Consider the following 27,920-nt stretch of genomic DNA (forward strand, 5'->3'; position numbering starts at 1 on the left):
ATCGTCATCGTCATTGTCGTCTTCGTTATCCTTGTCATCAGCAGTAGCGGCACTACCAATCATCATCATCATCAGTGAAAATTAAAGAACCGCCCCAGTGTGATTGCGATGCATCTTGTCGTGAAGATGTTTCGCGTAGTTTAATTGTAGTTTTTATTGTTTACACGAGAAAGCCTCGCTGATTGTCACTGCCTCTTTCAGCAGGATCCTGCCTAACTTTCACAGGACGGGGGGGGGATGACTGCCACGTCAATTCCAATTCAGTCATTTAGCCGCGTCGTTTTGCAGATTTGGTAAATGTGGACCAGGTGGCCCATACACAGTGGCCTCCTCTTGAGAAATGACGTCACGTGATCTTTCACTTCCACTCTGAAGCTGATGACGTGTAGGAGTACCGTTACGGCTATTACGACTGCGGTATTAGGGGCGCCATAAATGACGTCACGCAATTTTGGACGATTTTTGACCCCCCCCCCCCCCCATCGTCACACGGCGTCACAAAAAGTCCGACCCTCCCCTCAAATATGACGTCACAAAGCTCTGCCACCGCCCCCAAATAAAAAATAAGCATGCTTCAAATCGCTTTAAACTATTGTCATTGTAGTGCGTATTTAATGTGGCGCTACACTCTGATGTTGTAGGAGAAAACATTTATTAAAAAGTCTATTTAATTAAGTAGAACGTGTTGTTTAAATTTATTTAAAGTTGCGCATTTTGATGTGACGTCACATTTCTCAACCCCCCCCCCCCCCCCTCGTCACACATCGTCACAAATGTCTGACCCCCCCCCCCTTAGGTGCGTGACGTCATTTATGGACGGCCCCTATGTATCTCTTTTTAAAAAGCGACCTTGCCACAAATGATAGCCCAACAAAGTGGCTTATCGCGTGTAAATGTATAGCGGCCAAATACTCTAAATGCATGTTTCAAAATGTAGAGGGAAAACCCGGAGGACCTAGAGAAAACCCCAGGCGACCATGGAGAGAACATACAAACTCCGAATATACAGCAGGCGTCAGGGTCGGGCTTCGAACCGACGACCTCCTGTACACCGGGCGAGAAAGTTCACCAATCGGTGAAGGGCTCGTCACCGCCAAAATAAAATGTCGAACGTAGTTGGTAAGTTTGGCTAGGAATCGATAATAATTAAAAAATAATTGGCCCATGAAAACGCTTTCACACCACGTGACTATTTAATTTGCTTGGCTGTCTCGCGGTGTGGGTGGGTCCTAACGACAGAAATCTGGCCAAGATTATTAAGTGGCCAAACCCCAATAGCAATTACGGACCATAACATTCGCTGTCAAAACATACGCGTTTAAGGTTTCATTCTCGACTTTGTTGTTTGATATTTTGTCAGGAAATGAAATATTTAAGAAGAACGCCGAGCGAGCAACGCGAATCTCATCACGACAATTTAGGGAAACTGATGATGCCGATCACCGTCGATCGAACGTCTTCCGGACGGATCGCAGTGACGCCATATCGCGGTTTTGGCTGAGGGGCAGACGCGGTCGCGGTCCCCTCTGCTGAGCGGAGGGAGATGTCTCGGTTGTCAGGGGGGTACGGAGTAAGGACGCGCGAAGCGGCACGTGTCTGCAGTGGAGCGCCCAAGCGATGCACCACACCGACCCCTGCTGCTCCGCCGTGAGCATTGCAACCCGGCAATGCGTCTCGTGGAACGTGCGCTTGCTGTGGCTGAAGGCCTCCAAACGCCGCGTCAGTCATGAGGAGTGGTTTAGACCATACTTCACCCCGCTGGTCGGTGCGGGTTGGTGGGTGGGGGCCGAGGACCGGTTGATATTGCACAGGAATATGGCAATTCCATATTCCTGTGGAATGGGTAAATATGTGGGCAACTGAAAAAGAGCTTTATCGCTCATCGGATTCCTCCAGTAAAAATAAATATTCTGATTATGATCTCGTTTTGTTATGGTTTGCTGTGCACAGGCCCAAAGGCCCAAAATGCCATGCAGCCATCGACTGCAAACTTGGTATAGGTATGTCATACTGATGACGATACTATATTCTATCATAAAAAAACATATCTATTGTTTTACATTTTACACACTTTAATTTAACTCGCTCTGTCTGTTGTATCCTCAAATCTTGTAACTCAATTTCAACCGTCTTTCCAATGTTTTATCGACTGCAAACTTGGTATAGGTATGTCATACTGATGATAATACTATATTCTATCATTAAAAAATAAATATATATATTTTTTAACGATCTTTTTTACGGGTCTTATTGTCCACACTCAACTCACGTTGCCTGTAAATCACCACGGCCCCTTACGCTATGGCAAGCTGCGGCGCCGCTTTCTGGCGTCGTGGAGTTCTGCCATTACGAGTACGGTACATTTCATTAAAGCGTGTTTAAAAAAAAGTTTATTTAAATATTTTATTAAATATACTGTAGATGGGAATATAGACATAAATAATCACCACCGCCACTGCCACGCACCCTCCCTGTGCTAAATCAGAGAGTATGCAGCGACGGTGGGCGTTGTGTTTGCCGCCGCTGTATTCCACGCCAGGTCAAATGACTGCGCTAAGGACAACTCCTGCTGGAGGGCGATGGAGCGAGGCGCGCCTGGGCTTGTGCCCAACCGGCTTCGAGACACGCGCCGTCGCACGCGCGCTTTCAGAAAGAAAGCAACAAACAACCCCACAGCCGCGCTTCGCGAAGGAAATCGACGAGAGGCCGTTTCATAATCAACGTTTTTGGGTTTAGATCGCGTTATTTATAAATGTGTCGTAACCCTCCACCACCCGACACGGCCAATCAGTAAAAAAAGTGTCACGTTGACAAAAGACAAATAGTTCACCGCTTTCGCCCACCGGTGTGCTGAAGCGTGAAACCACAACATTTACAATTTGGGTACGACGTTTTTGCATCCAGCATCATCGGGCAATTCGCCAGAATTTCGACACATTTATAAATAACGCGATCTAAACCCAAAAACGTCGATTATGAATCATATTGGTCGCGAAAGCCTGCTACGTGTTAAACTGAGAGGCCGTTTGACGAACAGCGGCGGGGAAAGCGGAGCGACGGCGCCGCGGAGAGCTTCGACCGACCGTAATTCTTCGGGCGTCACGGTGCCGAGATGTTAACTACCTCGCCTGGTATGCAGGAGGTCGTGGGTTCGATCCCGACCCTGACGCCTGCTGCTGTATATTCGAATGAGCGCCCTCTGGCGCTGGGCGATAAGACGCCTAATGGAGCGACTGAGAAGTAGTTCTGCGGCGTCATCTTGCCTGCACGTGACACCACTGAGACGACACTGATGAGAACATTCTCACACAAGTCGGCAATGCCTGCTGTGTATTTGGAGTTTACATGCCTCGTACGCCGATGCGCTTCCTAATATCGGAAGCGCGTTCCAGACGGCCGCCGCAGAAGGGCGCCTGGAAGCGCCGCGTGATGCGGTGACCGTCTTCCATTTCTAAGATTCCTGAGCGGCTCACCTTACAATCCGGAGAATGCTGTGGAGGTGACCCGGTGTCTCGGGAGGGAGGGGGGGGTGCTCGGCATAGCCGTGTCAGAGACACTGAGCCATCGTCGCTGAGACCTTGGGTTAAAAGGAGGGTTTCAGCTGCCCATGCTTGGTCCAGGTTCTCGAATGGAGTAAGTTCATGGTCTCAGCCCACTCACTTGAGCCAGAGCAGAGCCCTGACTAAGAAGACGGAGTTGTCTCGACGAGTATGTCTGGGTTTTCTTTGGGTACCACGATTGCAAAAAGCAATCGGGCAAAATATCCCAGTGCAAGAGACTCGTGAAAATGAATCTTGAGACTCGTGTGTAGGATTTCTTGGGTGGATATTGCCAGCGCTGTGCTGTACGTATGTTACGTTGAACTTCTTTCGCACCGTACGTAGCTAACCGTGCTAATCGGAATCATGCCACGCGCACGGGACGACTGGCGCCAGGCGGCCAAACCGAGAGGCCGATTGAAGGGACTCAGAAGTAGTTTTGTGAAGTATTCGGAAACCGTTCAATTGGAACACAATTTGTGATAAACCCTCGCTACACACACACATATATACACATGGATTCATACTCTTAGGTTTTTTCAGTTAAGTCACGTAGGTAAAACAAATTAAAATTAATAAAAGTAATAATAAAATAATAATTCACGACGTTTCGGAGGCAACACAAGTCTCCATTGTGTTGCCTCCGAAACGTCGTGAGTTATTATTTTATTTTTATTACTACTTTAATTAATTTTAATTTTATTTTTTTACCTACGTGACTTAACCGAAAAAACCTAAGAGTATGAATCCTTGCAGTCACGAAAGCTTCAAATCGAGAATATATACATGGACTCAACTGCGTATTACATTAAGGGTATTGCAATTAAATTCAAGGCATTGGGCAACACCGTGGCTTTTTTAACACTTGCGCCGCGCAGCAAAAAGGACACGGGATTGATTCCCGACTCGGGCACCTTTCTGCGCGGAGTTTGTATGTTCTCTCTCTCTCCCTCTTCTGAATGGGTTTCCTTCATGTTCTCCGGTTTCCTACCGTAGCGACAAACAGAAATGTCATCGGTGTTGCCCAAAGTATCCCCCATGCAGGAGCAGTCGACAATAGAGCCGTCAGACTCTGTGTGGCATTCGTGGGCAAAAAAAGGCAATTCTAGTGATACACTGTCGAATTCAGCTTTGTGTATGCGTCTCCTCCGTTTATCCAGCACAGAACAAAGGTATTTCCTACATTTATACCGCAATGCGTATTTGTTTTTCGTCATGCCCATTTTCGCTGCTGTCTTAAGGAAGGTTGGGCCATCTGAAACAGTATCCGACGGCCGTGAGAAGGCCGCGTTCGTGAAGCGGGTGGCGACATCGTTCCGTTGTTTGCGTGGCTCCTTGCGCCGTCCAAAAGGAGTAAAATGTCGGTGGCGTGAGCGCCTTCGTTGTGAGCGGATTGCAAGGCAGTTTTTTTTGGGGGGGGGGACAAACACTAAAAAGAGGGGCACGGATTCGAGAGACTGCGGTTCCACGCCCTCCCGCGTCTATTTTCTACACGTGGGTCAAGAGGAAACGCGAGGCCCCCGCTAGCGCTCTCCGTTGGCGAGCGAGCTGCTTGGTCCGCATTTAGCCCATTCTGAAACTCAAGTCTCGCCACATCACAGCGGCTTAAAAGTGGTCGAGGGGCGGAACCACGAGGCCATTTACTCAACACCCAAACCCCCCGCGCCATAACAAGGCCCCCCTTGCCAATTGATTTCTCGGACGAGTCTCTCTCTCTCTCGTCTCAGCAGAAGCAGTGCAGGTCCGGGCCGCCTCGTGGTCGCGGGTAATGTACGCAGCGGATGAATTGCCAGTACCGGTATTTTACCAATAAACATTTCTACCAAGTAAGGCCCACTGAGCTATAGAACTATTTTTTCATAAGCGACCTAGCTATCACAAATGATAGCCCAATGAAGTGGCGTATCATCATGTGGGTTTTTTTTATTATGTTTTCATTTTATAGCAGCCAACTACTCTAAACGCATGTTGACTCTAAATGCAGAGGGGAAAAGCCGGAGGGAGAACACGCAAACTCCAAATATACAGCAGGCGTCAGGGTCGGGATCGAACCCACAACCTCCTGTATACCAGGCGAGGTAGTTAACATCTCTCCACCGCGGCACCCTGCATTGTACTGTACTGCATATGTTCACGTGCACAGTGTGAGTACGGCACAAAGCGTGCGAGAGTCCCAGTACCACAGCTTCCATTCCTACCTACGGTGCACAACATCGGCAGTTAATGTTCCAATCTGGTGTGGACCTCCTCTAGGTCACCTCGGCATGAAATTAGTGCCGTACCTGCAATACTGGTGTACTAATTTAAACAAATATGTATGGGCGTGCAAAGTACTGGCCACAACACAGACTCCCGAGGTCCATGCACCTTAATCGGTGCGCCCTAACAGCGCTTGCCACAAGAATGTATCGAGCTAAATGTAGGATACTTGTCTGCGGCTTTGCGTGCGTGTGTAAAGTGGGTAAATGTATTCACGCGATGTGATGTATTTACTTTGGACTGCTGTGCCCAGTTATTAACTGTTATATCTGTGACCCTTATTGATAGCCCCAACTACTATGGCATGATTGTTGTTTTAAGTGGGTCCAGCATGTAAATGTTTTCCCAAATTTAATTTTAGTTTTAACAGAAACCTATTAGGTTCATGAAGTGAATTTGTACGTACAATTGTGCATAAGCGGCAGCCATAATACTGCGGGAGTAATGACCGTAATCTGGTGTGGACCTCCTCTAGGTCACCTCGGCCTGAAATCGCTACTGTACCCGGAATACTGTTGCGCTCACTTAAACAAATATGGATGGGTGTGCAGAATCCTGGCCACAAGACCACTCCCCACAAGACCACTCCCCACAAGACCACTCCCCATGCATCTCAATGGGTGCTCCCTAACAGCGCTTGCCACAAGAATGTATCATGCTAAATCTAGGACATTTGTCTGCGGGCGTGTGCGTGCGCGCGCGCGCGTGTCCAAGTAAGCCCGCGCGCCGCGCGCGTGCGTGTGCGCGTGCGCGTGCGCCTGCGCGTGCGTCTGCGCGTGCGTGTGCGCGTGCGTGCGCGTGCGTGTGCGCGTGCGTAATTGTGTCAGCGGCGCGCGCCGGAATGCGTCTTGCACGCGGGCAAAATGTAAAAGTGGCACCGGCACAGGTGCGGGGATAATAAAAAGCCTCCGTGACAGCTGCAGCACAGCAACTTAAGCCTCGAGCCCCCAAGAACACACACGGCGGGGGGGTGGGGGGTCAGTGTTGGCGGAGTGGGGGGCCGCTGCTTTAAATTCAGGTTGTAGAGTCGGGCCCAGGCTGGGTTCGGTGCCGTCCCTGCCGCGCTGCCAGCGGCGACGACGACAATTCCTGCCCCCCCCCACCCCGATACGTGCAAGGGAGTTTGATGGTGGCTTTTTTTGTCGATCGGAGCGAATTTAGGTGCTCCTAAAGAGAGTGGGAAACCGCAGGCAGGCGCGGTCTAGCGCGGACACAAAAGCCGCTTCAGCGAGGAGCGGTCCTCCTGAACGCACGCAGGGATGATGCCACCAATCTCATCGGATTAAATGAGTAATAATAATTGACATGCATTTGTTAGGAGCCTTCAAGCTCATCACTCAATGCGCCTTGTAAGAATAGGGAAAGGCCAAGAGAGAAGGAGCGAAATTAAATAAACTAAGTCGAGAAAATGTCGTTTTAATGCGAGACTTCAAAAGTATCCACATTATCGGATAACCGAAATTCCAACGGTAGGGAACTCCACAACCGTGGCGCAGCCACAGCAAAATGAAACTCACCCGCACAACTTCCACAACTGTCACGGTTATTTGTGTGTACGTTCGACTTCTTGCGCACTCTGCGTAGCCAACCGTGCGAATCGGAGGTGCGCGGGGAAGAAACAACTAAACTCAAATTTTTTTTTATAAATCGTTGTCAATCTAGAAAATAGCTCGTCTCTGCTATTCGGTCAAAACGCGTCTCTCCTGAGTCTCATTGTCGCACATTGACTGCTGTCAACCAAAGACGGTGGTGGCGAGCGGTGGTGTAGCGGGTAGCGCTACGCTGCGCTGAGAACCCGGCGACCCGAGTTCGACTCCCGCTCACGGCCAACACGAGTGACGATTGTTTGAACCGGTCCTAAGCCTCCCTTAGGTCGACTAAACCGCAATTGAGTACCTAGTGCCACTAGGAAGACAAAGGCGGCCGTGCGTGTTGCTGGCCACCCACCCCCTTTCGTGTGCCGTTCCGGCCTTCATCGGTGCTCGCAAACAGCACTTGCCCCGACAGTCTGTTGCAGGCTATCCGGGGGGATCTTTGTCTCCGACGTCAACCGACAACGGGTGCTCTTTCAAAACCTTTTAGATGATATGCAACGTGACGTGCTCTGAAATGACCCCGGCGTAAAGGAAGGGGGCCGTATCAGAAATATAAATAAATATTATTATTGCAAGTGTGGAACTTTCACCGCTGGCTCCAGACGCTGCCAACGGAGACAAATGCTGTCCCGTCTGAGCGTGGGGGGGGGGGAGACACCTCTTGACATTTGTTTTTGATCGTCGCGGGGAACACTTTGCGATCTTCAGCCCAAGATGATTAATGGAACGTGCGAGAGTTTCGCGCTGGGTGTGGTGGGGCGCGCCTCGACACAGGGGGGACACGGAGACGCAGGTGGGAAGAGAAAAAAAACCAGAGGCAGCGGATTGTTAGTCAACCACAGACTTGAACAGATTTTTTTTTTAATAAAATACCGGTGGGGAAAGGGGGCGGAGGGTGCCACAGCGGTTAGCACACTGCACACTATGATCCTCGGTCAAGGTGAGTTGCATTCCCAGACATGACATGCATCAAATTTTACTGAAGTTACACTTCAGTAAAGGTTACACTTCAGTAAAATGTATTGCTGTGGTTGTCACACCTGATGATGATTGCTTGTGTTGCAATCTAAACGTCGTGATTTAATTAATTTATTTTTTATCTTTTATTTTTTATTTCCTTTACCTACGTGACTTTACCGAAAGAACCAAGATTATGGATCCTTGCAGTCACGAAAACTTTCAAATCTAGAATAAAGGCATCACAGTTCATTTAAGCAGGTGTGAACTCAAGAGACCACGGCGAGTCTCATTTTCAAGTGTCCCAGGTCCCCCGCAAGGAAAAATGCAAAACAAATTAAACGAAGAAAGAGATCAGAGCAAAAACAAAAACAACCGTGGCCACTCGAGAAATTTGAAATATTCCACGCGCGATAAGTTAACGTTAGATAATAGATTTCTCCCTAGCCCAAGTCGGCCCGGGTAGATTATTTTTAGAACGATCACGGCGCAATTACGATTACATTACAGAAATGTTGAACACATCTGTGGTGACCAATATGTAAACAGTCAGGGATATATAATCAAATGCATCAGCAGAGAGTAATATCTGTCTGAATTGGCTCCTTCCCGCCTTCGCCAACTCGCATTGACCGGCGTGGTGAAGTATGGTCTAACAGCCACCATGATCGACGCGGCGTGGGTGGCCTAGATCCAGCAGTGGATGTAGAAAATATCAGGAGTACCACTTCGTTGGGAAATCAACGGTGGATGTTTAATGGATAGACCCACCCCCCCACCCCGCCCATAGCAATGTGGATATTCCATAATTGGTTCAAGGCTGTAAACAACCCTGAGGGTGATGCAGCAGATAATCTCCGATTCACTCACCTGCCTACAGAGCGGCTGCTGTGTGTGTGCGTATGTTGAAGTTCGTTTGCATCGTACGGAGCCGTCCTGCGGTGCGGGCTGAGGACAACAAACTAAACACAAAAAGCAGTTCTAAATTTAATGAGCTTTTCAGTCTGGTGGCTTCCTAATGTCGGACGGAAGAGCGTTCGAGACGGCCGCGGATCTGAAAGCGCGCGATGCGGTGACCCAAACGCATGCCACCTCAACACCAATGCCTATCCCAGCAACCACGGCATGACATTTGCAAGTGCCTGTATGTGTGCCCGTCTTTATGCGAGTCTGTCGGTCCCTTTGTGTTCAGATTTGTACGTTCATTTGAACGCGCGCACGCCTGCGCGTATTGTGCGGGAGCGGCAGTGCAGTGGTTAGGGCACTGCGCTACGAAACCAGCAGCCTCGGTTTGATTCCTAGCCATGGCTGACATTCGTGGGCAGTGTCATCAGAACCTGTCCTGAGCTCTCCTGAGATCAACTCATCCTTAAATGAGTACTTGACGCAGTGCGGGCGAACATCAGAATTGGAAAGACCGCAGAAGCGGATCTAGGAAGTCTAGGAAGTTCCCGGGTGGAGGACGTCCCGCTTGAATAATAATTTTAAAACATAATTTTTTTCTGGGAGACAATAGCAAGCGTGTAATAGGCAACGTGTCAGGCAAAGGCTCATCTGGCTACACCAGGGGTTGGGAACGAACAGCTCTTGAAATTAAAAAAAAAACTGCCTCTTCTTGTTATTTTGGTTGCCGGCCCCTGACCATGCAAGTCCAAGTCACTATGGAAGTTCAAGTTTTCAAGTTAAATTTATTAGGTATCGGCTTGTGAGCCATGCGGCTCTTGACTCGGGTGCAACCGCAAAAAACAAACACATGAACAAAGAACATCTTAAAGTGACGACGCGCAACAGAAACAGACAGGTCACCATGCAAGTCCAGGTCACCATGGGCAGAGGTCGGAAACCTGTTGTTCTGGAGCAGCATGAGGCTCATTAAAGACTGTTTCCTTACATTATTGAAGGACTACCGTCTCGCATTCACATGCCGACTCCTCATCTTCCACGCTGGCTTTCATAGGCACTCGCGAAAAACATCCCTTGCCGCCGCTCCGATCTACGCATATATTTTCATCGCAGGCTAATCGGCGTTGCCCGCTTGTCCCTTGTGTCGACGCGCATGCGGTGCGAGCGAGCTCACGATGAACGTTGTCTCAGTGTGTGTGCCCACACGTAGCGTTGATCTTCGCGATGCGCGTTCCTGTGGCGCGCTCACCACCGGGGCAGCTGCTGCCCCCCCCCACAAACCCGCTCACTGCCCTGTGTGAGATGTGTGATGAATATTTTTATCCACGCTTTCGGGCCTTGCGATAGGGTTTCAAAGTTGACCCTGTTGGGATTTCACGGGAATTTGAAATTCCTCGTTTGGGCAATTAGGGCAGTGAACCAGACGAACAGACAGACAAATGGGAGGCCAGACAGATTGACAGAGAGGACAGAGGCACAGACAGGACAGAGGCACAGACAGGACAGGAAGGACAGAGAGTTTGGATATACGGACAAATGGGCAGACAGATGGACGGACTGACAACAGAGGACAGACAGACGAACGCACACGTGAGTGCTTGGTCAGCACTGCAGTTTAAAACTGGGGGGGTACAAAGATACGAAGCAGTAATCCTACAGCGTGGTCTGCGTGGAGGACGGGTTTTCAGAAAAGTAACGTCTTCACAATAACCACTGATACATTGCTGTTAAAATAAAAAAAACTCAGTCAACTTGTTTCTATTCTTCTCTACGGAGAGATTTATAGTCGGGGTGGGTAGAGAGGATCATGTGATTTCCTCTCCGTCTGCCTAACGAGGGACAGCACCCCCCCCCCGCCTTTCCTCTCTTGAGGTGTGGGGAGCGGTGGCGCAGCAGTTAGCGCACGCTGCGCCACGAAACCCGGCGCCCCGAGTTCGATTCCCACTCACGGCCATCAAAAACCCACGCGACGATTTTATCCGAACCGGTCGTGGCCCTCCCCTAGGTCGACTCAGCCTCGAATGAGTACCTCGTTGCAACGTGTAATAAACATCAGCGCTGGGAGAGACAAAGGCGGCCGAGCGTGGTGTTCGCCACCCCAACCCCTCCGTGTGCCGTACCGGCCTTCATAGGTGCTGCTCGCTAACAGCACTTGCCCCAACAGTCTGTTCAGGCTATACAGGGGGGTGGGGGAGGGGTTATTTGGAGCGGTGGTGCATCGGTTAGCGCACTAGGATTGAAACCCGGCTAGCCAAGTGGTCGATAACGAACATCTTGAACCGGTTCTCGACCCGAGTTCGATTCCCGCTCACGGCCATCAAAAACCCAAGCGACGATTTTATCCGAACCGGTCGTGGCCATCCCCTAGGTCGACTCAGCCTCAATTTGGGTAACCGGTTGCAGCGTGTAATAATAAACGTCAGCGCTGCTGGGGGAGACAAAGGCGGCCGGGCGTGGTGTTGGTCGCAACGGGAAATACCAGGCCCTGCCATAACCCAGTGGAATGTCCACAAATGGCTCAGGACCATCGACGGGGAACCAGAGGCGACGGGGGGGGGGGGCGGCGATGCTGCCAATGGAGTTAATTTTAGAGATCCCATGACGACCGAGTGGAGCTGCCGACAAAGTGCAGCAACAACAACAACAACGACAACAACAACGACAACAAACAACAACAAACAAATCCGCGTTACAACGGTCACTAAAAGCGCGCCGCAGTCACGGGCACAACAACAGCTAGTCACGGACGCACATCGCAACGGGTGTCTGGGGACCAACATGTCAACAACACAAGTCCACGGAAGGGGATGGCTCCTCGTTCGTTTCATCTGCACAACAGAGTGGAGGATGCGGCAGTAGGGAGCGGAGTTTGCCCAGGTCACGCAGTCCCGGAACCTTTCGGCGCCTGTTCCAGAAACATTCCAAGAACGGCCCCAGCACGGCACGGGAACGCCCGCGTGGCGCGTGAACGCAGCATAACACGACGACTGCGAGCTCGCGCCCTCGGGGTAACACGGGGGTGCCAACATTGGCTCCTGGACCCTTCTGCTATGAAAGTGCTCGCATCGTACGCGGCTCGGACAATGTTTGCGCGCGGTGGGTAGCGAATGAGATGGCGGGGCGCTGTTTGTTTACCGACGGGTGATCACTCTGCATGGCGTCGGCTTCTCACACCACCGCAGCCGTCGGTGGGGCCGGGCTGGTGCCACGGCGTGTCCGGGCAGGCTCACCTGAGACTCGACTCAAGTGGAATGCGACCGTTTAATGAAATGGAAACCTCGGCGGTTACGCGCGTACGGCGATCTCAGCGGTCGCTCTGAGTGTTTGCGGTGCCAGGAGTGAAGGAGAGAGCAAAGGCATCTCTGGGTCGAGTGTGCTCGTTGCACACGCGTGCGCGTGCGTGTGTGTGCGCGCGTTGCGACGAATATGTAAATACGTGACACAAAAAAGTCGTAATGATTATTGGTCAACTTTAAATGACAGAGAGCAACTCGGGAGGAGCGAGGATGAACCACGCACAAGCGGGAAGGCAGCAGTAGCAGCCAGGCGGTGTGCCGGCACTACCAACAATTGCCCAAGCTCTGCGATCCTCTATTAAAATATTTTCATCAAATCCATGAGCATTTAAACACGTGGCAGGAAAACCGACACGTGTGCAGAGGGGGCAGCACTCTGTCCCATGCAGATGGGACAGATGGAGTCCACATTCGCTATACCACCATTTCCAGACAAGCCGTGGTATGGCATCTCATCGGCTTCCACTGGAAGGGGGTTTCAGAGCGTGTGTGCGATCCTAACAGCACCCTCGCTGCTGCCTCCACAGTGCTGGTTTACAGGCAGCCACGTGCGTAGCCTCCGCCGCTGCAGATACAGGGCGCGTGGGGAGAATGCGATTGTCCGTCGTGTGGCTAAGAGGTCATCTGAAGGGGATTTATCAGAAGCAGTTCTGTCACATCCCCTTCTGCAGGCGATGCTGTGCTGCTGTGTGAGTTTCGAACGGAGTCTGCATCACATGACGTGATGCCGATAGCATGATTGGACTAAACTTTTGAGCATGTTAAAATACTTTTTTAAGTTCATTGCAGATAGTTGCTAATTACACTGTTCCACCGATAATTTATATCATTACGAATGACTCAAAACAGGAACCAATAAAAAACGCAAAGCAGGACGCACCGAAAATGGGTCTCAAGACGCGTCGATCTCCTACAAGGTGACTAAAGAATATTGTTATTAGTATTATTATTCAGTCGTAATACAAAGGCAACCTGGGAGGGTGCAGCTGAATGAAGATGTTTATTACAAACCAGCAAAGCGTCCCGTCCGAACACGGGAAAAGCCATCTCTACTGGACACAAAAGCGCAAGGGATCACGGAGAGGCGGTAAAACTGATCATTAGCAGACAGAATGGACGAGGAACGCAATCTTTCGGACAAAAATACTCAAGTGCCAAAATAAGAATTGGGCAGGAGGCCGGGTGATGCAGTGGAAACAATCGCGCCTCACAGCGAGCAGGGCCTAGGTTTGATTCCCAACCTGGACCGCCTTTCAATATGGAATTTGAATGTTCTCCCCTGGGCTCTGCAGTTTTCTTCCAAAGCAAAAAAAATGTTTCATTTGGTATTGGCCGGAGCATCGCAGTATTTATAAATATCACTGCTAAATACTCTAATCGGATTACGCACTGCAGCAGCAACATCGCCACCCTAACTGCAAACACTTGGTAGGGCCATCCTTTAAAAGAGTCTTGAGACGTAGCGAAACTTCCCTGGGTAAATAAGCAAAGTAATATTCATAATTTCGATTTAAAGCTTTCGTGACTGCAGGGATTCATCTTCTTGGTTCTTTCGGTAAAGTCACGTAGAAGGGAAATAATAAAAGAATGAAAATAAAACATGTAAAACATTATTTTATTATGTTTTCTTTTTATTATTTTATTATTTCCCTTCTACGTGACTTTACCGAAAGAACCAAGAAGATGAATATTCATAATATTCATGATAAAACAGAAAATAAAATGGTTCGGGCACCTGGTAAGGATGCCCCCCGGCAGAACTCTACCGGTGCAGCATGTCCCACTGAGCGAAGACCCCGGGGCTGGCCCAGGACACGGTGCTGCTGCTGGCGGTGGGACGATGTCGCTCGGCTGGCCTGGGAATGCCTGGGAATTCCCCAGGAAGAGCTAGAGTCTGTCGCCAGGGAAAGGGAGGTCTGGACCGCCCGACTCGAAAATCTGCCGCCGCGACCCTCACCAGGACAAGCGGATTGAGAAACGGACGAACGAAATCTCAGGCTGATATTTCAGTCCGACACCCCGACGACATCACGTAAGGTACGTATGTGTGTACGTTGAGCTTCTTTCGCACCGTACGTAGCCAACCGTGTTAGTCAGAGGTGCGGGATAACGAATCAATAATCTCTCCCTCCCGTTTCTCTGGCTCTTAACAAGAGCCATCGCCCAAACCCGCCGCGTGACATTTTTAATGTCACGCGGCACTTTGAGTGATTGACGTACCACGACGCATGAAAGCATTAAATGCATTAGTCCTGTCCGTCCGTCTGCGCTGGGTCAGGGGGTCCGGCAACTCTCGTCAAGAAGATCCAATCCGAACAATATTTATAGTATAAAGTTGCAATGCTGTTAGATAATCATCGCGAGAGAAACCCGGCCTAACTTGTTCAAAAGTGCCGTGTGTACCGCAGTGATATAATTAAGCAACGAACAAAATCTGCGGCAAAAGGATTCGCCCTGCCTGCCGAGACGTCGAGGTCACGCGCAATGACGTCGCCTCGCGACGCCGCGCGCCTCCGATTAGCAGGGTCGGTTATGTACGGTGCGAAAGAAGTTCAACGTACACACAAAGACACAGACACCGTCTCACCGCGCGGCTCGAAAGGTAACATCACGACCGCTAATTCAAAACGTCCAAGGACGGATGCGAGTAAGCAAAGCGTCACGGCATCTGCGCGTGTGCATGGTTTTTCTTCCTTGCGTTGTGCTGCCAATGGGCAGTCCCATAACAATCCTAAATATTAATTAGTATCGGAGCTCGAGGATGGACGCCGTTGTAATCGTTAAGTTGACCATCTCTGTGCGTTTCCACGCGTATTTTGTTTCTCTGAGGTCTATGGACAACTTACGTAATGTAGACGTTCTATTTTACATTTCTTGGCCTCATTTTGGTTGCAACAACAAAAACAATAATAATAATCGATTGACAGCCTGCCTCGTGAGCTGTAAAGAGCGTCTCGCCTCGAGTCAATCGTCTGATTTAAAACCGAATCAATGCTTGCGACGGTCTGTGCCACAGTTATCGAACTGAGATGTGAATCCGGGGACCTGACCTCGACTCCCGGCCACGGTTAACATCAGTAGCGAGTGACGTCTGCACTTTTGTAACTCGCTGACCTGCCCATAGTGACCATCTGTGAAAAAAAAGCTTCAAAACTCATCGGATTCCTCGTGCAGTTTAAATAAAGATCCTGATTCTGAACTGGTCCCTGGCGCCTCACCCCCCCCACCCTCCTTCACCAACCTGTACTGACGGGCATGGTGAAGCATGGTCAAAACTAATCTCGCGACCGACATGGTATGGGACGTCCTTAATCCATTCGTGGATTGGAGGCTCTAGATTTGCCACGAATAGAAAACAACATCCACTTGTACACGCGGTCTTTTTGTCGTTGGGTGCTGTTAGTGGCTGCACCAAGAAGGACCATTAACTCACTACCCTCGACAACATAGTTTCATGGCGTGTGACCCAAACCCAGATTCTAATTCAGGACCTTGATGGTTCCGGCTCAGCGCTCCCAGCGTGCGACTTGTGGTCACCCAGGACAGACCGTGGGACATGTGTCGAACCCATTGATCGATTCGCAAATGTGACACACTCCACTACTCCTGGCACACTTAGATGGCTCACCAACCAGCTCATTGTAAAAGTGCAGCAGTTGCTCTGCATCAACAGCAGCCATACGAAGAAGAAGCCCTTCGAGATGGCCATCATGAGCCACTTGCACCAATTGGCCACCACCGCCACCACCACCAGCCACCACATCGTTATTTCTGACGCTGTGGCTTGGTAACAACCCCCGATATAAGTGTGGTGATGGCTACACAGGCAGGCGCAGCCCCCGTTCCATATTGAGGTGGAGGAATTTTTAGCAAACTGAGCTCAGCAACGCGGAACGCATATTACATTTCCTGATGCTAAAAGGGTTGACGCTTTGCGGGTGGAGGCACGGTAATTTAGAAGGCGACTCTGCAGGCCGGCCGGGCACAGTAGCTGTTTTGAAACCTCGAATTTAAGAAAGCCGTCAGGGACAACGAAGACCCAGCCACGCACTCGCCATCGGCTCGCTTGATGATTATCGCACTGCGGGTTTTCATCGGAGGTTCGGTTAATGTCGCGTGCGTAGGGTGCGAAAGAAGTTCGACCTACGTAGATACGATCCACACACATCTTGCATTGCGCTATGAACCTAGCGACCCGGGTTCGATTCCCGTTCACGGCCAACACCGGTGACGGTTATCTGAACCGGTCCTGGGCCTCCCCTAGGTTGACTCGGCCTCAAATGAGTACCTGGTGCGGTGTGTAAACATCGCCACTGGGGAGACAAAGGCGGTTGGGCATGGCGCTGGCCACCCACCCCCTCGTACACCGTACCAGCCTTGATAGGTTCTCGCTAACAGCACTTGCCCCGACTCTTAAAGGCTGTATGGGGGATCTTCGTATTTGCGTTAATGCATGTGCGTGTGGAAATGTGTGCACAAGTATGTGCGCGTGTGTGTGTTTTCGCAAATGGTGTGTTTACATGCGTGTGTGTACCTGCCTGAATGTCAGGTGCGAGTGAACAAGGCTGGGTCAGTAAGAAGCTGTGACTGACGGAGGATGAACCAACACAAACAAGACCGTGCCAGCAGTTGGGCCTAGAGACATCGCCCCGTCTTCGTCGTCACGAAGACTGAATGTCAGTCGATCATCATAATTCTGAGAAGCGATTCAGATGTCTTGTTAAATAAAATAAAAATAAAACACAAAGTCAGAGAAATGTCCCGCTTCTCATCAGTTCACCGCCATGCAGGGCCAGTGGTGGAAATGTCTTATTCCTAGGGCGGGTTCTATCCACAGAAGGACCACTGTTGCCTTTCCCACAAAGTGGTACACAATGTATCGACCCCCACTGGGATGATAGGCTGAGCAAGCCCTCTCGACTTGGATGTGAACTCGCAACCTTCCAGTCACGAGCCACTCGCTCAACCGCTGCGCCACACGGATTAAGGCGGCCGAAACGTGGACTCAAACCCAGAACCACAACCTCACTGCTCCTGGGCAGGGAGTGAGGTGGCACTCCTCCCATTAGCCGCGGATTACCGACACTTTGACTGTGGATCAAGGTTTCGGGCATGGCGGTGCACGTCTGTGCTTCAAGTGGTTAGGAGGCGAGGGGGTTCTGTGGACCCAGTTGATTTGTGAGACTCCCAACCCCGCTGGGCTGCGAGGTGGCCAGGAGAGATGGGCAGTACCGGATTAAGCTAGTGCGGGGCCTGTAGCGTATGGTATAAAGGGGCCCTAAAAAAAACACGTAAATATTAAAACACGCACTTTTTTACTTGCATAGTAAAGTAATTGTATCTTTGCATTTTCTATACAGCCAGATATGACAAATCGTTAACCTTAATCACTCAGTCGTTCATTAAAGTTGAAAGCACTATCGTAATAGAGCAAGTGCAGAATCACTGAACCGGAATTGATAGATTGAAATAATTTAGCGCGGGGCCCTTGAAAGTGCTGGGCCCATAGCATATGTAGCTGCTTTTGCTACTGGGCTAACCCGGCACTGGAGATGGGTAGTACAGTGACTAGGTAAATGAACGCGCGTGTCTGCGTGGACCTTGGAATATTATCACCTCGTGTGCAAGGATTTTCTCCGGGTACTTCGTGTCAAATTCACTTGGCGAGTTGAAACAGGTGACGTTACAAGCCAGTCAGCGAAGAAAGCCTCTGTTTTGTCGTGAAGATCCCAAAGAGACTAGGGATGAGTTAAAGGTTTAAAACATTTATGATTTCATATTGTTTAAAAGGAGAGTTTTTTTTATCGTATTACAGATTTTCGGATCAAGTGCATTACGTATCCGTGTGTGTGTGTTTTCGAGCTCACAGAAGTTGTCTGTGTTTAGGATTAATCTAAACATTGGGAGCACATCCCTTCCAAAATAAACCCCTCAACAACCAATTGAAGTCATCTCCAAACACAACGCCAGTGCCCAAGTCCAACGCATATCCCAGCGACCAGCGCGTGACGTGAGTGTCCGTGTGCACGTGGGGAGCGGTAGTGTAGCGGTTAGCGCGCTGCGCTACAAACCTGGCCACCAGGGTTCGATTCCCGCTCACGACCAACACCGGTGACGATCATCTGAACCGGGTACTGGGCCTTCCCTAGGTCGACTCAGCCTAAAATGAGTACCTGGTGCGGTGTGTAAACATCGCCACTGGGGAGACCAAGGCGGCCGGGCGTGGTGTTGCCCACCCACCCCCTCGTGTGCTGTGCCGGCCTTTATAGGTGCTGCTCGCTAACAGCACTTGCCCCGACAGCCGTGTTAAGGCTACACGGGGGATTTTTGTCTTTTTGTGCCAGTTATTTTCTTTACTCTCGCGGCAAGTTGAGCTGGGTGCAGCTCTGGGAGCGATGTGATCGCCGCCGCGGGCACTGAGCCCTCCGTCACCCCCACAGCTCGAGAGGAGCCGCGCGGTCGTGGCGCTCGTGAAAGATAAACCCCGTTGACCGGCGATGTAAACCAGGCCTTGAACGGGGATTTTGTTGGTGTATATTTAGGGGCATACCCAATTCATGAATTGGTAACATAGAGATGCGAAGGTACAACCACAGCGATTAGAACGCCCCAAATCCCACACATTTCTGGCCACGGCGGTGCATCACTAAGACAGCCTTATAACAGAAACGAGTACTCGGTTACGTAATGCACTCTGTACATAATCCAGAGGTCGCTGATTCAGTCTCCTGGCGCAGCGATTGAGAAACAATGCTGCAAGTTTTTACTAAATCCGTCCACGCCTCTGTCCACCCAGCCACGGAGGGCGGCGACAAAAATAACAAGAAGAGGCATTTGTGTCAAAATCGGAAGAAAAAAAAACAACCCAACTCAATATTTTAAGAGCCGCAATGCACTGTGGTGGTGAATACGAGACGGTGATTCCTTAATAAATAACGCGTCACGAAGCAGCAGTCGCTTAAAGAGCCGCATGCGCAGGTTTTGCCGAGCCCTGACCCATGGGTGCAAATGGTATAATTCTAGATTTGAAGCTTTCGTGACTGCAAGGATTCATATTCTTAGGTTTTTTCGGTAAAGTCACGTAGGTAAAAAATTTAAATTAATAAAAGTAAAATAAAAATAAAATAAAAATCACGACGTTTCGGAGGCAACACAAGCTTCCGTCTAGCTGTATCAAGTAGCTGTATCAAGTGATACAGCTACCGTGCTGTGACGGTTCCACCTGAAAACGGAAGCTTGTGTTGCCTCCGAAACGTCGTGATTTTTATTTTATTTTTATTTTACTTTTATTAATTTAAATTTTTTTACCTACGTGACTTTACCGAAAAAACCTAAGAACACTATAAGTATACTCAAGTACAGGCAGGTTGCGTGCGGTGCGGTAAAGTGTGAGTACTGCCACCTATTCTAAGACACTGGTCAACGTGGAATTTTTTTTCCAAATCCTTTCTAGAGGGGCTTCCCAGAGCTCCCTCTAATGGAAGCCCCTCTGTCAGCAGTGACGAAAAGACATTATGCAGGGCTGCAGCTGTGCCCTTTACGATATTGTACACGGTATTTTAGTTAAAATTGTAGTTAAAATACCGTGTACAATTGCAAACGTGGTGTATTGTTCGATTTTAAATGTTCTGCTCCGGGCTCAGAGGTGTCATCGGGTTTGAACTTAGCAGGAACCCTGACCTCAACCTAACTCTGACTTCAAAGAGGGCCCTGCAGTTGACCCGAGACACTGTTTACCCAATGCCACTTTTCAAGCAGCTAATGTGTGCGATGCGCAAACAAAATCCAGTTTCCTGTTTGGCCACGGGTGCCCAATGATAAGCAGTGGTTGTGTGTGTGTGTGTTAATGCCCAGGGCTAAGATCACGCCGACCACTTCTGGACAACGGCAGGCAAAGGGCCCTTCTGAAATCCCGACACTTTGGAATCCTGAACCTTCACTCCAGGAGGAAAAGTGGCGGTACCTCCGATAAGCACGGTTGGCTACGTGCGGCGTGAAAGATGCTCAACTCACATCCAAGGCAGCGAGCCCGAGATAAGATTCTACGGCCGAGACCTGGCTTCGTCAAATCCCGGAGGCAGATGTTGATATGTGCGATGAAAACCGACTCATTTTTCAAGCGAATTGTCACATTCCACTTAAATGGTCTATTTATGGAAAATTGGTACCGCGGGTTTTGCCACTTCAGGCGGTTTCGTCGGTGGAATATTCGTTGTGGGGCCCATTGGGTAACGACGCCGCGAGGGAACGTCTAGCCATAGCTTCTAAATCATCCACTTTAAAGAAGCCGACACGACATGAACACACAGCCCAGGGTGGCTTTTCAGTGACGATAGTACGAGTTCAAATCCCAGCCGTGGTTCTGTTATCCCGTGACAATATCGACATCGTCATCTTTTATAGGCTTAGTCAAGATGCGCACAGCCTGCAGAAGCGGTGCTCATTAGCAGGATGTAGATAACAACCCTCTTCCCATATTTGTCTTCACAAATAATTGCGGTACTTTTTTTACGCATTCCATCAGCCACGCGGCCTTCTGTGAGTCCGTTTTACAGCGGCATCCGTTCAAATTGACCGTGTTGGGAAACGCTTAAAAATTGTACAGATACGGGAACGGAGGAGGCATTATTGATTTGCAAGTTAACATTCTGCACGATGACGCTGTGTGATTATTTTGTGCCGTGTAATGAATAGAATATGAAAAATGAATAGAAAGTCGTTTTGAACATCTGTGGATTAAGTAAAGATAAATAATTATATCCGGTAGTGCTTCTGATACTCGTGTATGCACTGTACATATGTATATTGAACTTCTTCTGCGCCGTACGTAGCCAGCCGCGCCAATCGGCGGTGCGGGAAAGGGACAGCAGACCACACACAAACAGCAAACAAACGAATGAGATTTCAATGTGTAGCTTCAAAAGTGCACAGTTCCAGTGGGCTACTCAAGTGAGAAGGAAGAGCGTTCCAGACGGTCGCAGAGGCACAGCTCAGAGCACGTAACGACACCAAGACCACCTCCGTTTGGTGGGTGGCTAAAATTCACTGCGAGGAGGCGCGCGATGGTCAACGCTTCCTGAACAAGGCCTCTTCACACGACAACACGCCTATCGTGAAACACCAGTCATGGACAACTCACCACATTGTGAGTCAATGAATCGCCATGATTTAGGGGGGGGGGAGGGGGTGACGATTTGACGAAGTGATCGATGTTCACGAATCACAAATAGCACAACTGAAAAATCATCTGTTCTCCCACACACACGATTCAATGCGTGTATCGTGAGCAGGAGAATCGGACTGTACTGAACGAGCCTATGAATCACCGCGCACTCATCCCCTCCGACATGCTTCTCCCCTCCACATGGCTACCACCACCGACCACCTCGACCACAACCCCTCACCACTGGAGCCCAGCATCCCCGCAAACGCTGTCTCTAAGACGATGAGTCGACGAGGCCGGGCGGTGGTGGCTGTGCACGCGGTCTGTCATCTGCCACGGTGGAGGGGCAGGGCGAGGGTTGGCGGATTTCACGACTTTTGTGAAACTCCCTTCCGTGGGCGTCGAGGAAGAGCCCGTACCCCAGCTCGCCAGCAGAAGGCGGTACAGCAAATGTGTAACTCCACCTGCTCCGTCCGTATGGGATATAGTGTTGCCCCCTCGCATGCGTGGGTTTTCTGTGTTTTTATGACACATGTAAACATGTGTTAATGGGCCCGTAACATATGAATACATAGAGGACAGCAGAACTTGGGGGGGGGGGGGGGGGGGGCTTCTCAGCGTGTGGCTGCTGCTGCTGCCTCCTCGCTCGTCCGTGGCTCCTCACGCCTCTGAGTCGTCCTCTCTCTGTGTCTCTCTCTGTGTGTGTCTCTCTCTGTGTGTCTGTCTGAGAGCGAGCGGCTACTGTGCAGCAGCGCGCTACAAGTTGACATCATTATTATTATACGTTGATTAGTCGACTAAAGTTGTAATCCCCTACTTTTTGTTAGTCAATAACTCAGAATACCTTTAAAAGTAGCGGCTGTCCCATGTATAGTGCCTCCTGAAAGCGGGAAACCTCCCGTGCCTGATGCTCATGACCCCCCTCAAGCCTCCCGTCCAGCGGCACAAGTGGAAACAGCGGACTCTTTCCAACGACTTGCCATCTGTCCGACGAGTCGAGTAATCCGAGTGTGGTGTGCGGAGTAAGCGGTTACTTGAACGAGTCAGCCCCCAATCTCTGGTCTCAGGCGCGTGTGAGCGCCCGCGTGGGTATGGAGAGCGGTGGCGCAGTGCTTGGGGCTATGAACCCAACGCCCCCCGAGTGAGATTCACGCTCACCGCCAACAAGAGTGGTGCAAACATTTGGACCGGCACTGCACCCTTCCCGAGGTTGACCCAGTGCCTAAATGAGTAGCCGGTGCGGTGTGTAAACATCAGCACTGGTGGGGAGTCAAAGGCGGTCGGGCGTGGTGTTGGTGTCATAGGTGCTCACAAACAGCACTTGCCCCAACAGTCTGGCAAGGCTATGTGGGGGATCTTTGTCTTTGTTGGAAAGGTTTACAGTGAGTGCGAGAGAGAGCGTGAGTGCAAGATAGGGTGCGCGAGAGCGTGAGAGAGAGTGTGCATGAGTGCATAATAGCGTGTGTGAGAGAGAGGGTGCGAAAGAGTGTGAGAGAGAGAGCGTGAGTGCGAGAGGAGAGAGGGTGCGTGAGTGAGGGTGCATGAGTGAGTGAGAGAGAGCATTAGAGAGTGGGTGCGTGAGTGCGTGATAGTGTGCGTGGGAGTGAGGGTGCGTGAGAGTCTGAGAGAGAGCATAAGTGAGAGAGAGTGTGAGTGAGAGAGGGTGCGTGAGAGAGAGGGTGCATGAGTGAGTAAGTGTATGTGAAAGAATGGGTGCGAAAGAGTGTGAGAGAGAGAGAGCGTGAGTGAGATAGGAGAGAGTGTGCGTGAGAGAGTGTGCATGAGTGCGTGATAGGGTGCGTGAGAGAGAGGGTGCGTGAGTGAGATAGAGGGTGCGTGAGAAATAGAGTGTGCAATGAGTGCGTAATAGTGTGTGTGAGAGAGCGGGTGCGAAAGAGTGTGAGAGAGAGAGAGAGCGAGAGAGTGAGGGTGCGTGAGAGTCTGAGAGAGAGCGTGAGTGAGAGAGAGCGTGAGTGAGAGAGAGTGCGTGAGAGAGTGTGCATGAGTAAGTGAGAGAGAGCGTGAGAGAGTGCGTGAGAGAGAGTTAGAGGGTGCGTGAGAGAGTGCGTGAGAGAGTGAGAGAGAGCGTGAGTGAGAGAGAGTGCGTGAGAGAGTGTGCATGAGTAAGTGAGAGAGAGCGTGAGAGAGTGCGTGAGAGAGAGTTAGAGGGTGCGTGAGAGAGTGCGTGAGAGAGTGAGAGAGAGCGTGAGAAAAGAGCATGAGTGTGAGTGAGAGACCATGCGAGTGCGTGCGCGCGTCTCACCGAGGCGCAGCGTGAGGTTTACGGACGCCGGGTGCTGCACGCCGTGCTCCATGCTGCGGCTCTGCCACCAGGACCCGTCTCCATCCGCGTCCGTGAGCAGCTCGGCGCCGTGGCTCATCGCCGGATCGGCGGCCGAGCAGCGGTGGCAGGCGGTGGCGCTGGCGCTGGAGGAGGCGGAGGAGGAGGAGGCGACAGCCCCCGTCTGCGCGCAGTACTCCTCCTCGACGGGAGAGCCGCAGGTGTCGGACGCTTCCACGGTGGCGCCGAACGCCGCGTTCACGAACTCGGGCCGGCACAGCTGAGCGCGGCCCCGCGCGTCGTAGCAGCTGCCAGGACCGCCCGAGGAGCCCACGGCGCCGCCGTCACCGCGGGCTGCCGGGTCCAGGGCTGCCCTGCCGCTGTGCGGGGCAACGACGAGCAGAAGCAGCAGCGGCGGCAGCAGCAGCTGACGGAGATGGGGGGCCGCGCGTGGCCAACAGCGCCGAGCTCTCGTCTCCTCCATCCTCGTCGTGAATTTCGCGAGGGGCTCGGTGCGAACGTAGCGGCGTCTCGTTCGAATGGTGGCGGTGGTGGTGGCTTCCGATGTGTGTGCGCGTGTGTGACTGACGGATCTGCGGGCTGGACTGCAGCTCGTCTTGTTGTCGACGGGGAGCTGAATCCGTCGACTCGGGAGGGATGCGCTCTGCCCACTGCCGCGGCCGCTGCGTTTTGGCTCGTACCGTATTTTTAGCCGTGCAAGTGACGCGCCATGATGTCACCAGCTGCTGCTGCTGCTGTCGCTGTCACTGTCACGCTGGGGGCTCCGGGCCAAAAATAAAATTAAAAAGTGGCACGAGTATTATTGCTCCTCCTGCTGCTGCTGCTACCGCTCAAGAACAACGCAAACAAGCTGCACGGTTATGATGTGTTCATCAACATACATCCGACACCTCTGCTGAGTATCTCAATCACGACTGTGGAAGGTCAACGGTGGTGTCCGTTGACCCTGATGTGAGTTGTGGTGGTGGTGGAGATGTCCCTGAGTGGTGGAGCTCCCCGTGAGTGGTGATGGTGGTGGAGATGTCCGTGATTGGTGGTGGAGGTGTCTCTGAGTAGTGAAGCTCCCCGTGCGTGGTGGTGGTTGAGATATCCGTCAGTGGTGGTGGTGGTGGAGGTGTCCGTGAGTGGTGGTGGTGGAGATGCCCCTGAGTGGTAGTGGAGTCGTCGTACAACGCGGCTATATTCGTGATAAAACAAGCCGAGCCGAGCGTGCTTGCTTGAGCTCAGCTGAAGGTGATGAGGTGGAGATGTTGCGAGCTGGAGAGGATGCGAACTAGAGATGTTGCGAGCTGGAGATGTTGCGAGCTGGAGATGTTGCTAGCTGGAGAAGATGCGAGCACGCTGTGTTTTCGTGCTCACGAGCTCCGCGTTCCGTCTCCGCGTTGGAGGGAGGGACCAATCCTCGTCTCTGCGGCGAGACTGGCGCAGGCAGGCGGTGGCAGGAGAAGAGGGAGGGGAGGGCAGTGGTGATGGATGGGAGTGAGAGGGATGGATGGGTAAGACCTGGACGGAGTAATCCGCGTTTTAAACAAGCCCAACAATTTTAAAGCACTGCTGTATACGTTTCGCCGAAGGATATTAAGACGGCGTCCTTAATGTGTGTTCGAGAATCTAGAACTCTTGACTCTGGAGATGATTTCTGAAGGTGACGTCTTATTAGCCGACCCGGGTGGTATGAGTAGTGAGAGGAGTTCACGGCCCACAGTAGGAATCGCGTGAGTTCGACTCCCTTTGAGAGGGTAGGGGTTGAGATGTGCACCCGTGCCTCTCTCATCCGCAGGGGGTCGATAAAAGTGGACACCGATCCTGAGTTGGCGATGCAACACGACCTCAATGCCCCATTCCTGTGCCGTGGCCATGGGTTGTTGCACACAACACAAGTCATACCTCGTCAAGTTACAAGTTGCCACACGCATGTAACACCGCAGTGCTGCTAACCGTGTTTACACCGTGAGCGTCTACTACAGAGCTCGCCAGCAAGCGAGCTGCCTCGCAACGGAGCATGCGTTTCGTGCTGTTTGTTCTCATTCATTCTCAGGGAGAGAGAATGATTCAGAGCAAGGCCGTAGCCATGGAGTCAACATTGGGGGGAATCAAATTTTCCAGGGGGTCTGGGGATCCCAACTCAGAAAAAAAATCTAAATTTAAAAACTAATTTCCTGCCATTTCCTGCCTAAAAATATTTTAAATCTCACTAACACACGGGATGGACTTTTTATTTATTTTTTACATTAATGTCTAATAGTGTATTGTATTACAGTGCTCTGTTTTAACTTTTTTTTTACCATTTCTTGTTTCATTGTACTGTATGTAATGTTTGAGATTAGGGATTAATAAAATGCAACCATAATCATATAATCAGAAATCTATGGATTGATTTCTATGAAGACAAGTCCAGATATTGTGGCCAAGGTTTAGCAAATTGTTGTTTTTATTTACATAGCATAGCAATTATTATTACTTTTTAATATTTTTCTAGCAATATATTGGGGGGGGGGACATTTTGAGCATATTTGGCTTGATTCAGAGGCGCCTTAAACAACAGACCGGAGCGGACAGCCAGCCAGAGCCGGCGCTACCAACAATGCCCCAAACCTCTGTGGCCCTATATTGGGATTACTTGGCGATACTGCGTGGGCAGTACAAATAAAAAAAAATGGTGAACACATTCGTTCATACCACTGCCGTCTTTAAAGGGAAATATATCACAGGCGATGTTTCGGGCAAACGGGGCCTTGGTGCATGGCACATATTTGGCCAGCTTCATTCAAGAGGGTTGATACACGTGGCGAGGAAACCGGAGCATCCGGAGAGGACAAACGCGTGCGAGTGGGTGACATTCAATCCACTCTTGGTACATGGAAATGTGTCCGTATTCTAGATTTGAAGCTTTCGTGACTGCAAGGATTCATATTCGTAGGTTTTTTCGGTAAAGTCACGTAGGTAAAAAATAAAAAATAAAAATTAATAAAAGTTAAATAAAAAATAAAATACAAATCACGACGTTTCGGAGGCAACACAAGCTTCCGTCTTAATTTTGGAGCTTTCGTGACTGCCCCCCCTCTCTATATTTAAGGGACCGTCACATAAACGACCCCTCTCTCTGTGCCGATATGTGTCCTCTCTCTGTGTGTCCTTGTGATGTCTGTCTGCTTGTATGTCTGTCTATAGTTTTCTAGTTAGATTTTTTATTGATATTTATTTTATGCCTGATGATGATTGCTTGTGTTGCAATCGAAACGTCGCAATTATTTTAATTTATTATTTTATTTTTAGACGTGACTTAACCGAAAGAACCAAAGAACAAGCTTCCGTCTTCAGGCGGGACCGTCACAGCTATCGTGCTGTGACGGCCCCACCTGAAGACGGAAGCTTGTGTTGCCTCCGAAACGTCGTGATTTTTATTTTATTTTTTATTTTACTTTTATTAATTTTTATTTTTTACCTACGTGACTTTACCGAAAAAACCTAAGAATATGAAATGTGTCCGCTTTGCTGCAATGCCATACCTCGGCTAAGCCAGCAGATGGCGACCTTAGCGCCCCCACGGGCGACGGAGTTTCACAGCATTTGCGTGGCGATCCAGCAATTAAACTCCGTTGCTGCCCCCCCCACACACTGTCAACCCTTTATCAGTCTCCTACCTTATTATTACAGACAAATTCAGACTTCATTGGTCACACCGTGTCATTATAAATCTCAACGTTCATCCTATACACTAAACTATACACGATACAATACATTATACACTACACTACTATACACTACACGACTATACACGACACTATACATTACTATACAGCACACTATATACCCCACTATACACTACACTATACACTACACTACTACATACCTGTCAACCCCTTATCAGTTCCTACCTTGTTACAGACCAATTCAGACCTTGTT

At 50.3% G+C, this 27,920-nt stretch overlaps 1 protein-coding gene across 1 annotated transcript in view; it reads right to left on the reverse strand.

The window, feature by feature from the left end:
• LOC144948428 (laminin subunit gamma-1-like) overlaps positions 1 to 24,784 on the reverse strand; it is a 137,158-nt gene extending 112,374 nt beyond the window's left edge. The window contains exon 1 of the mRNA XM_078877885.1: positions 23,976 to 24,784. Coding sequence (XP_078734011.1) covers positions 23,976 to 24,477 — 502 coding nt within the window. The 5' untranslated portion in view covers positions 24,478 to 24,784. The remainder of the gene's footprint in view (positions 1 to 23,975) is intronic.
• Between the last annotated feature and the right edge of the window lie 3,136 nt (positions 24,785 to 27,920).

This window comes from Lampetra fluviatilis, chromosome 49 (assembly GCF_964198595.1).
Source record: "Lampetra fluviatilis chromosome 49, kcLamFluv1.1, whole genome shotgun sequence".
Lineage (NCBI taxonomy): Eukaryota > Metazoa > Chordata > Hyperoartia > Petromyzontiformes > Petromyzontidae > Lampetra > Lampetra fluviatilis.